The sequence below is a fragment of the Bufo bufo genome, chromosome 7 (genome assembly GCF_905171765.1).
Source record: "Bufo bufo chromosome 7, aBufBuf1.1, whole genome shotgun sequence".
Lineage (NCBI taxonomy): Eukaryota > Metazoa > Chordata > Amphibia > Anura > Bufonidae > Bufo > Bufo bufo.
Window position 1 is genome coordinate 38313538 of NC_053395.1, and position 12622 is coordinate 38326159.

At 43.3% G+C, this 12622-nt stretch overlaps 1 protein-coding gene across 1 annotated transcript in view; it reads left to right on the plus strand.

Moving 5' to 3' along the window:
• Positions 1 to 12622, plus strand: part of LOC121008167 (cytochrome P450 2K6-like) — a 247802-nt gene that overhangs the window by 198427 nt on the left and 36753 nt on the right. Inside the window, exons 8-9 of the mRNA XM_040440558.1 lie at positions 5827 to 6000; positions 6312 to 6453. Of these exons, the coding sequence (XP_040296492.1) occupies positions 5827 to 6000; positions 6312 to 6453 (316 nt within the window). The remainder of the gene's footprint in view (positions 1 to 5826; positions 6001 to 6311; positions 6454 to 12622) is intronic.

Genomic DNA, 12622 nt, shown 5'->3' on the forward strand with positions numbered 1-12622 from the left:
AACCCAGTCCTATCAATATAATCAAAGAGGGCAACAGGGTTGGGGTCAAAACTATGGATATAGAGGAAGACAATTCAGTGGAAATTATGGACAGAATAATGGATATAGGGGACAACAACAATATAGACAACCGTACAGACAGCCATACCAAGGGGGAGGGTACAGAGGAAAACCGAAATGGAGACCACAGGATAATTATAAAAATGGTTATAATTATAATGACAACTATGACTCTAATTATTCTGACAAAGGAGCTTATTATGGAGGTAGTAGTTACAGAGAAGAACTGAAAGGGGATAATTGTGAGGGAAGCAGACCAAACCCAAAACAACAAGGGGAACAAAATTTTCCCCATCAGAACATAAAAGGTGTACAGAGGGAAGGAGAAATAAAAGAACAGATAATGAGGACTCCACAAAAAAGAAGTCTGGTAGAGGAAAACGGGGAAAAGGGAAAAATAAGCCCCAAACTAAAAAGGAGCAAGGAGATGTAAAATTGATTTTCAACTTGAGCAGCCATATTTTAACAGAAGGGGAAACTAGTGTTCTAAACAAGGGCCTAAAATACGCACCCAGTCAGAAAATCAACAAGTTTGAGGCATTTCTGGATATACATAAATTTATCCGGAAAATAAACATGGCCAAATATTGGATTAATAACCCTGCACCGCAGAATGCAAACCCTGAGGTGGGGATTACTAAGTCAGACGATAATAATGAAGTGATTCTGCATACTCAAATGAAAGAAAAATCTAAGTTTTTTCCGAAAAACTCAAATAATGAATGTGTGGAGGCTTTTAAGACTGGATTGTTAAAAGAGCTGGAAGAGATGGATATGGAGAAGGTGACATACAATCTCACCTATAAAGAGAGAAAAGCTCTCAAAGATCTGGAAAAAAACTCAGATATAATTGTAAAGCCGGCGGATAAAGGGGGAGGGGTGGTCATAATGAATAAAGAAAAATATGAGGCCGAGATGGCAAGATTAGTGTCCGACACAACAACTTACAAAAAATTGAGGAATAACCCTACCCAGGAATACAAACGGATTCTTGATGGTATACTAACAGGGGGCCTCAAAAAAGGAATACTAAATAAAAAAGAGTTTAATTATCTTACCATCCCGTTCCCCTTGGTGCCGGTGATATACCATCTGCCCAAAGTCCACAAAAATCCAGTAGACCCCCCGGGAAGACCGATAATTTCGGGGCTCAATTCATTGACGTGCAGAGTCACGGAATATATAGATTTTTATTTACAAGGGTATGTTCTGCAAAACCCCTCCCATTTGAAAGATACTGGGTCTGTGCTGGAGCTCATCAAAGACCTTAACCCCCCCACTGTGAACACATGGATGGCCACAATTGATGTGGCATCCTTGTACACAGTTATCCCAAAGAAATTGGGAATGGAAGCGGTGGAAAATAGAATCAGAAATGATGCGAAAATGGGGAATCAGCAGGGCAATTTTATTTTGGAATGCCTCAGTTATTGTCTCGATTACAACTATTTTTGGTTCAAAGACTCACATTACGTACAGTGCATTGGCACTGCGATGGGGGCGAAATTCGCCCCCAGCTTCGCAAATATTTTTATGGGGGCCTGGGAGGAGAATTTCATCCTTCCCACACTAGGAGCGGACACTCCGGGAGGCAAATTGACCTTCTGGAGGAGGTATATTGATGACTGTCTCCTGGTGTGGGAAGGAGGAAAGGAGGGACTCGAGTCCTTTATCTCCCAATTGAACCACAATAGTTGGAATCTACGTTTTGTGGGGGAAATCAGCAACACAAGCGTTAATTTTCTTGACCTATGCATTCGGGTTGAAAATGGGCGTTTCCTTACTAGCTCCTATTTTAAAGAAACAGACGTGAACTCCTTTATTGATATGAAGAGCTGTCATTACGGCCCATGGCTCAGGAACATTCCGAAAGGACAGTTCAAGAGGATGGCCCGTAATTGTACAGAGGTGGATGAATATAGAACGCAATGTGGGGTGTTAAAAAATAGGTTTGTGGAGAGAGGATATGATGAGGCCAATTTAGATGAATGCATACAGAAAGTAGAGATGGAAACAAAAGGAAAAAAGGAACATACAAAAAGAATAGTGATAAAAGAAAATAGGGACTACAGATTTTCATTTGTGACCAAATTTTGCTCCATGGCAGATAACATTAAGAAAATGGTGAAAAAGAACTGGGGAGTTTTAAAAAACGACCCTACAATAGGAAAAATAATACCTGCAAATCCCTCTTTTATTTTTAAAAAAGCGACCAACATTAGAGAGAAACTCGTACGTAGTGCCATACCCCCAGTTAATGTGAAGGAGAAAAAATAAGGAAAATTTACCTGGTGTGGCTTTTGTGCAGGCTGTAAAAATCGGAACTCCAGAGATCGACAGGTGAATATTAAACAGATAGTGTCTAAAAAGAATGGGGCTGAATTCCGTATAAAGAACAATTGTTCGTGCGAAAATGAGGGCATCATCTACGTACTGGAATGCCCTTGTGGGCTCCAGTACGTGGGACGGACAATTAGGAAGCTGAAAGTTAGGATACAAGAGCATCTACGGAACATCAAAAAAGGCCTAATGACCCATAGCGTATCAGCACACTTTAAATTATCACATGGAAAAAACCCACAAGGGTTAAAATTCGCTGGAGTTGAAACTGTTAAGCCACACTGGCGTGGGGGGGACTCGCTGGCACAAATCAATAGAAAGGAAGTGGAGTGGATTTACCAGCTAGGAACCCTACAACCCAGAGGGCTTAATATTGAATTTGACCTTAAACCATGTTTACTGTAAAATGACCCACCGGTGGCGACGTTCGGCTGTTCTCTACCTGGCCTCCTAAGGACCTTTGGATGACGTCAGGTTTCCTGGCTGCTCCATTGGATAATGATGCCTTGTGATGGGAACATCAGGGGTGGAGGCGGGGTCGAGAACACCTGAATGACGCTACCGGAGTGGGTGGCGCCCTCCTGAGTGACGTTCTAAGAGTGGGCGGAGATTACCTGTGTGACGTCCCAGAATCGGATGGCGTCCTGTGGAGGGATGTTCCAGGAGGAGTGGAAATTAGCTGAATGACGCTCCGGGAGTAGGTGGAGAATACCGGTATAATATCCGAGGAGTGGATGGAATGTATATGAGGATAGAACTACTATAATAAATTGAGTTGGGATACACCTAGGACAAGAGAGGATTAAGTGGGGGATAGATTCTTATTAAGAGGCTGAATGTATATATTGACTATTGAGAACAGCGGTAACCCGAAAGGGTCTTTACACAAATTGGCAATAGGGAGTAACAATCCACTCCCGTGTATAATTTTATATTCTTATGTTTGTATTTTAAAAATGATTGCATCAGTGTGATTTTATGTTATATGTTGTAAAACTGTTATTTTGAAAATGTCCTATACGGATGGGAACCACACCCGCTTGAATAATAATGAGAGGGCTGGGCTATTTATAGGGCTCGTTTGTGAGCATGCTCAGTCATCGCCCTTGAAGAAGCGAGGTAGCGAAACCCGGGTCGGGCAGGAACGTGACGATCATCTTGTATTTTTATGCCTTTTGTCTACTGACCTGTTGTAAGTAGAATAAAACCTTTTAGAACAACTTTCTCAAGGGTGCTTCACTATCTTGCCTATCCCCTTAAACCCTGTAGAGGAGGAGGTCTGGGAGGACCATATCCTTTGGTTGTCGAGGAGAGGGGCTGACACCCTTGTATCATCCACCTGTGACCGGAATACATAGCTCCCAGCAGCGCGGTTCCAAAACCTATGAACTTGACTTTGCCAGTGTGAAACCTACCACACGAACCCGGGACCAGCAGCAGCGCAAGTAACTGTCCGTGTTGAGACGCAGGACTGACTTTCTGTTTTATTTGTGTTTTACTCACACAACGTGACTGATATCCAGCTGTCCCTGCGCAACCATCTACAGGAGGGGTAATGTAATACCTCACAGCTATATTGTTCGCTATCTATCAGTAAGGTAACAGCCATATTGCTACATTGACTACCAGATTGGTTATATTTTATATTGCAATCATCGCTAAAAGGAGAACACTTGTGAGCATATTACGCCTATTCTACTGCAATTGTGCAGATATCAACCGAACAGTCCACCATTTGAGAAAAACTGTAATATATTTATCAATATCGCAGCATATCAGCAAGACTCCATTATAAAGAACTGTGTGTGGAGAAATATATATGTACAAGATTATACCGATTGCTGGATGTTTGGACTGTGGCCTGGTTAAATCACGTATCATTTTTTAAAATATATTTATATATTATTATTTTTTTTAATATTTTTATGATTTTTTTAGTTGATCAACTAATGACTATTGGGATTTTATAGTGTTTGGGATCTACAATCATGTCTGTTTAGATATTTAGATAATAAATATATCATTTTACCTTTTACATCTTGTCTGTCTATGCATTTGCCAGATATTTGAGTGCCTCCCTAACATATTTATTACTTATCGTCATTTTACTTACGGCGGGTGTACTGTGAGATTGTGCACCGAACCATTGGTTCCTAAATGGGTGAAGCCACTGTTTTCTTTTCTTTCTTACCCATATATGAAGAATATTAGGTATCACCTTGTCAGTTTTGGCATGGGGTTCCTTGGGCCTACCAGAGGAAATTATTCTTAGGGCCCAACCTCTATATAATCAATAAAGTCTAAAAGGTTTTTAATTAAAGAAATAAACTCTAGCGGTAAGTGATTAGTTCCAAAGGCAGCTCCAAATTGAAATTTTCTCCTGAAACTTGGGGGCCCACTATGGTTTCAGAGACAGGCCCACCAGAGGCTCCTGTGGAGCTCTGGTGGGCCCTTCTGACTTTACACCTTGTAGTGCCTTGTAGGTCAAAGAAACTTTGTAAAACTCTTTGAAGAAATAAATGAATTTAAAGGGGTTGTCTGGAAAGTGATTTTTTTTAAGGTTCAAAATGGCCAAAAAAACCACAAAACAATATATTCTCACTTTTCTGGTTCCCTGCCTTATGGTCTCTACTTACTGGCCCCTTCTGACACACAGGAAAAGACCACTCAGATCAATCACTGGCAGTTACCTCTGCAAACAGTTTTTGGCTGAGGGGTGATTTAAAGACAATCGGGGACCTGGGTAGCATTGGATTTGGAGCAGGGGATCACTGAGGTATCAATTCTTTTTTATGCCATTTTGATAATTTAGTTTCTTTCATTTCTAAAAAAAATAAATAAATACTGGCCAGATAGACCCTTTAGGTATGTATTTTTTGTGGTACTTTTTATTGTGCTTTTATGGGAATTGGTCAATAAAGATTTTGTGCCTTTTTTAATTGATCTACATGATTTCTTAAAATTTGTGTACATGCAGGTAGTCAACTATTTTAGTTGGTTTTCCTGTTGAATATATAGCAACCACATATGCTATAGCAGCCACATATGCTACAGAGATTACACAATCTAATTTTCCTGCCTCTCACCCAAATACATACTGGAAACAATTTCATATGTCTGCAGATCAATATGCTTTTTTAGTGTGGGAGAAAAGTGGAGAATCCACAGGAAAACCGAGCAAAATGGGGAGAACATACATACCAATGTAGATGTTGCACAACAAATAATAAAAAAAAAGAATAAAGAACAGCTGGTATCTGGGTTCATCCCAGATAGTAGCACAAAATTAGGAAATTACAAATTTGTGCTACTGATGTGCTCTATATCTGAAGGCAGCGTGACTTATTGCTTGCTCCAAAAGATACATTTTATTAAACAGGTCTGTATTTAATTTTTTTTTACAATAAGATCTATTTATTCCAACAGCTTTATAATTATTATCCCTTCATTGGATCACTTTTGGGTCTGCACAACAAAGTAATGCAGAACATACAAAATCTAAAAGATTTTATTCTAAACTTTGTAAAGAAACGAAGAGTAGAGTTCAGTGCCAATGACATCAACGGATACATCGATGCATATCTTATGAAACAGGAACAGGTGAGTTATGTTTGATTCCCATAGTAGTGCATGTCAGCACAATCTAACGTTAATAGATCGACATTACCATCACCTCACAAATATTGGCACATGCTGTATAGCCTTAGTCCTTTGCGCTTGAAGAATCATGCGGAAATTACACTTAAAACCTTACAGTTTCCTGTAAAAAGAAACATAAGAGGTAAAGATCCCAAAAAGCAGAGGAGATGGGTTTTTATTAGTTTGATGCAAAGAATTTACTATACAGTTTTGGAAATGGAACCGGCTATGGATAGTGAGTAATGTAGAATATTCATGTGATGTGTTTTCAGGAATCAACAAAAACTGAGACATATTTTGATGAGGAGAATCTGATTTCTGCAGTCCTGGATCTTTTCGGTGCTGGTACTGAAACTACATCTACAACGATCCGCTGGGGAATTTTGTTGATGATGAAGTACCCGGAGATTCAAAGTACCGTAACTGTTGCTAGATAGTAATTGTTGATCATTGAATATTACTATGTGAAGCCTCCAGTTACTCTAATAGTCCCCTTCTCATTTACTTGCCTTTTTGTGGTTTTGAATTGGTGTGAATTAATATAGGAAAAAAACATAAAGATAAAAAACTGAATGCATATGTAATTACCTCATACAAGTCAGCAAAGCCACCTTTGGTCATTATGACCTTCAGTTGATGAATCTGCTCCAGCTTTGTATATTTGTTTTCCCAAAAGTTATCCAAGGCTACTGTCACATCTGCGTTTTTGCTGTCCGGTTTTGAGATCTGGCATGGGATCTCAAAACCAAAGCAAAGCGCTTACGTTATAATAATACAATACCGGCTGTATCTGTTCAGAACTGATTCATTGTATTATATCAAAAATTAAGAAGCCGGCACTAAAACCATTGTAAGTCAATGGGTACCATAATCTTTTGTGTCCGAAAAAAACTGATCTGGCACCATTGACATACATAGTTTTTGGTGCCACATCCGGCTTCTTCAGTTTCCCATGCCGCACACAAAAACGCTGCTTGCAGCAGTTTTGTGTCCGGCATGGGAAAGCAACAAACCAGAACGGAATGCATTCTGGTGCACTCCGTTCCGGTTCGTTTAGTTTTGTCCCCATTGACAACGCAGATGTGAAAATAGTCTTAGACTATGAATGAACAGAGGTAAAACCTCTCCAAACGAGCACTTCTTTGATTAGAGCACCCCTTTTCTTGACTAGATTTACTGTGACATATTCCAAGTATAGCATATTGGCAATCTGTATTGAGAAGATAATTTTCTAGAAGACCATTTATCAATACATTTTTGGGTGTGGAACTCAAAGAGATTTCACAGTTTTTTCAGGTCGAGCCACAATTTTTCAATTAGAATGAGACCATTCCAGTGTAGACGTGTTCCTTATATTGTGTTGTCTACATTTCTAAATGTTCCAGGTCACCACCGTTTTCAGTAGATATACAGTATGTGTGTGTCACAGACGTACCGAGACATACAGACGTCCCGGCGACAATGAGTGGCAGGAGATTTGTGAGACTTGCAACACGTTGTTTGATCTGACCAGGGGCGTAACTAGAAGTGACTGGGCCCCACAGCAAATATTTATAAGGGCTCCCCAGCGCGCTTCGCACCTCCCTCCTCCTGTGTAAACCCCACTCCTTTGGCACAGTGTAGCAGTATACTGTATATTGTGGGGCACAGTGTAGCGGTATACTGTATATTGTGTGGCACAGTGTATGCTATATGTGTATAACATAAACATATTTCATATGAAAACTTACAGTTACTTGACTTGGCCCTTGGGGATCTCGGACACCACTTCAACACTTTGGTCGGGGGCTCGGTGGAGCTGATGTTGTGCTTTATCCTAATGAGAAAGATTTCATAATAAGGATTTGGAGAAGAGGCAGAGGGATAGCAGAGCAGGGAGAGGAGGGTGCTGCTACTAGGGGGTCATACCATGGGGGAGTAATAAAGCCCACCATAATGCCCCCCCAGTAGAAATATTTCTCCTTATAATGTGACAGTGCAAAAATACCCCCTTGTAATGCCCCCAGTTGAGCGAATGTCCCCATAGTGCCCCCATAATGTCCCAGTATAAAATAGCCCTATATAGTGCCCCCAGTAAATTCCCCCATAGTGCTCCTCTCCCCCCTTCCTGCTAGTGCCCCCCATAATGTACCAGTATAAAATGCCCCATATATAGTGCCCCAGTAGATGCCCCTCAGTGTCCGGCCTCTAATAGGCTGCCGGCCTAGTGTCCCCCATAATGCCCCCCAATAATGTGCCAGTAAGTGTCCCCATAGATGCTCCCCCATCATGTGCCAGTATGAAGTGCCTCTCTCCTCCCCCCCACATGTCCCAGTATCATAGTGCCATCTCCCATCCCCCCAATGTGCCAGTATCAAGTGCTTCTCTCCTTCCCACCCCCCATGTGCCAGTATCATAGTGCCAAACACACCCATGTGCCAGTATCAAGTGCCAAACCCCCCTCCCACGTGCCAGTATCAAGTGCCTCTCTCTCCCCCCTATGTCCCAGTATCATAGTGCCATCTCCCCCCCCCCCCAAAAAAAAGTGCCAGTATCAAGTGCCTTTCTCCCCCCCATGTGCAAGTAACAGGTGCCAGCCAACCCCTCTCTCCCCCCCATGTGCCAGTATCAGGCGCCAACCCCCCTCCCCCCCATGTGCCAGTATCAGGTGCCAACCCCCCTCCCCATGTGCCAGTATCAAGTGCCTCCCGCTCCCCCTATGGCAGTAACAGTCGGGTATTAAAAAAATAAAAATAAACACTTATACTTACCTCCATGTCAGCGATGCGATGCAGCCTCTTCCTGTATGTCCATATATGGAGTCAGTGCTTGTATTTCAGAAAAGTTTCTGCTGGGATTTGAACCCACGACCTTCTGTATCAGAGGCAAAGCACCTAACCACACGACCATAAGAGCTGCCTTGCTGCTGACTGAAAAAATATGAGACTTCTACTGTTATAGCTGGCTAAGGGCTCTTTCACACCTGCGTTCTTTTCTTCCGGCATAGAGTTCCGTCGTCGGGGCTCTATGCCGGAAGAATCCTGATCAGTTTTATCCTAATGCATTCTGAATGGAGAGAAATCCGTTCAGGATGTATCAGGATGTCTTCAGTTCCGGAACGGAACGTTTTTTGGCCGGAGAAAATACCGCAGCATGCTGCGCTTTTTGCTCCGGCCAAAAATCCTGAAGACTTGCCGCAAGGCCGGATCCGGAATGAATGCCCATTGAAAGGCATTGATCCGGATCTGGCCTTAAGATAAACGTCGTTTCGGCGCATTGCCGGACCCGACTTTTAGCTTTTTCTGAATGGTTACCATGGCTGCCGGGACGCTAAAGTCCTGGCAGCCATGGTAAAGTGTAGTGGGGAGCGGGGGAGCAGCATACTTACCGTCCGTGCGGCTCCCGGGGCGCTCTGACGTCATTCTGGAGCGCCCCGGGAGCCGCACGGACTGTAAGTATACCGCTCCCCCGCTCCCCGCTCCTACTATGGCAACCAGGACTTTAATAGCGTCCTGGCTGCCATAGTAACACTGAAAGCATTTTGAAGACGGATCCGTCTTCAAATGCTTTCAGTACACTTGCGTTTTTCAGGATCCGGCGTGTAATTCCGGCAAGTGGAGTACACGCCGGATCCGGACAACGCAAGTGTGAAAGAGGCCTTGGGGTACTTTCACACTAGCGTTTTTCTTTTCCGGCGCTGAGTTCCGTCCTAGGGGCTCAAATCCGGAAAAGAACTGATCAGTTTTATCCTAATGCATTCTGAATGGAGAGCAATCCGTTCAGGATGCATCAGGATGTCTTCAGTTCAGTCTTTTTGACTGATCAGGCTTTTCAGAAAAAAGTGGCATGTTGTATTTTTACCTCCGGCCAAAAATCCTGAACACTTTGACTGAACGACGGATCCGGCCTTTTTCCCATTGACTTGCATTAACGCCGGATCTGGCGCTGTGTGTTCAGTCAAACCGGATCCGGCTTTTGCATGTTAAACCCAAAAAATGTGAAAAAAATGTCCATAAATGGCGGATCCGTCTTTTCCAATGCACTTTTTCATTGTGATCAAAATCCTGATCAGGATTCAAATGTAATCCGTTTTCACACTTTTTCCGGATCCGGCAGGCAGTTCCGGTGTCGGAATTGAACGCCGGATTCAAACAACGCTAGTGTGAATGTAGCCTCAGTCTACATCTATACACAACACACCCAGCTGCCCCAACACACCCAGCACTGCTATATCTCTTTATATGACAGCTGTCCCAGCACACTCAGCTCTGCTATATCTCTATATATGATAGCTGCCCCAGCACACCCAGCTCTGCTACATCTAATATACATGACAGCTGCACCAACACACTCAGCTCTACTATATCTCTATATATGACACTTGCCCCAGCACACCCAGCTCTGCTACATCTTTATATCTCTAAGTATTGCTATACAGTAGATAAATATATATAGATATAGCAAAGCTGAGTGTGCTGGGGCAGCTGTCATGTGTATAGATGTAGCAGTGCTGGGTGTGTTTTGGGCAGCTGTCATGTGTATAGATGTAGCAGAGCTGGGTTTGCTGGGGCAGCTATCATATATAGAGATATAGCAGAGCTGAGTGTTCTGGGACAGCTGTCATATAGAGATATAGCAGTGCTGGGTGTGTTGGGGCAGCTGTCATGTGTATAGATGTACATTAGCCAGCTATAACAGTAGAAGTCTCATATTTTTTTTCAATCAGTAGCAATGCAGCCCTTATGGCTGTGTGGGTAAATGCTTTGCCTCTGATACATGGTACATGGAGGTTGTGGGTTGGAATCCCAGACACATCAGGAGACAGTAATATTAGATCACATTAGCGAGGGGGCCTGGTCCACTGCGGCTATTTAACTAACTTGAAAATAAACTGTCACACACGCTGCCGGGGCACCGGGCCCCGAAGCAGCCGCTTCCCCTGCTTCCCCGGTAGTTTTGCCACTGGATCTGACAGGTTTTCCTTGTGGATCAATAGGTGTCTGTGTTGTTTCTGGTAATGGCCACACCCCTTGCCTCCAGGTGTTGCTTATGTGGTCATTTAACCTTCCTTATTTATAGTTGCTTCTCCCACTATACTGTGCGCTTAATAGCTTCTGTGCCTGTGGATTGCTTGTGGTTGGATCTCGGCTGAGTTCCTGGTGCTTTCATAGCCTCTTTGAAGTTAAGTTTTTCCTTTCCCTTTTGTATTTTGTTTGGATTCTGTGTGTTGCATTTCCCTATTGTTTGTATTAAGCATGAAGTAGACTCCTGTTCGTCCTTTCTTTTGGTCTCATCCCTGCCATTAGTACCAGGGTCCTATAGGGCTAGATAGGACTTTAGGTATTCCCACGTATGAACTCACCTACCTTTGGGGTCTGTTCAGACTGGTAGTCAGTCAGGATTTTGGTTAGGGTTTTCACTAGGAGGTGTCCATCTTCCTTCCCTAGTTCTCAGGCCTGATTCCCTGCTTTCCCCTTCCCTCCTATGCTCGGTGTGGTGTTTCCCTCCAACACCGAAGCGTGACATTATAAACTGCCTTAACCGTCATTTTTTGTTTGTGTGCAGCCATGGATCCTATTGCTGCACTGTCGGGTCATCTGCAAGGGCTGTCTTTGGAGGTAGCTGAACTCCGCATGACCATCTCGCAGATGCAGAGATCAAAGGCTGTTGGTCCTGGTGGTAGTGGTGGAGACCAGGCCTATCTGGAGCCTAAAGTTGCCCTCCCAAACAGATTCTCTGAGGAATGTGATAATTGCATTTTGTTTAAGGAGGCGTGCAAACTATATTTTAGTCTACGTCCACACTCATCTGGGGATGAGAAACAGCGAGTCAGTGTGATTATTTCCTTGCTTAAGGGGGATGCGCACTCATGGGCTTTTTCTCTGCCGACCGGATCATAGTCTCTCCGTTCGGTAGATTAGTTTTTCTAAGCTTTGGGTCTTATCTATGATAATCCAGATTGGACCTCTCTAGCCGAAACCAAGTTGCACTGCCTTCATCAGAGTGATTGTTCCACTGAGATTTATTGCTCTGAGTTTAGGAGGTGGGCTACGGATATGGAGTGGAATGATCCTGCCCTCCGTAGCCAGTTTTGTCAAGGGTTATCAGAGAGGCTGAAGGATGCTTTGGCCTTTCATGAAACCCCAGTGTCTCTGGAGTCTGCTATGTCTCTGGCTATACGCATTGATAGACGCCTGAGAAAGAGATCTAGGGGCCCCCACTCTCAGGACATACTATCACATGATGTATCATCTTCCTTTGACACGCTACTCCCGGGTTTATGTTTGGGGACGAACCCATGCAATTAGGGGGAGCTACTCCTGAAACAGCTTTTTAGCATACTGGTAATAGGAAGGTAGTGTGTTTTTTCTGCGGACAGAAGGGACATTCAACGGCAAAAAGAAAAAAGAGGGACATTTAATTCCCATCTGACTCTTGGAGGGGTGAGAGGAGAGTCAGAAAATGTGCATTTGTCTTTGACTGGTAGTACCGGATTTCTCCTGACTGCTGAGGTGGCGCTAGAGTCAAAAACTGTGAGGATTGAGGTGTTTATCGACAGTGGGGCCGGGGTGAACTTGATTGATGCTCAGTTCATCTGTATGCA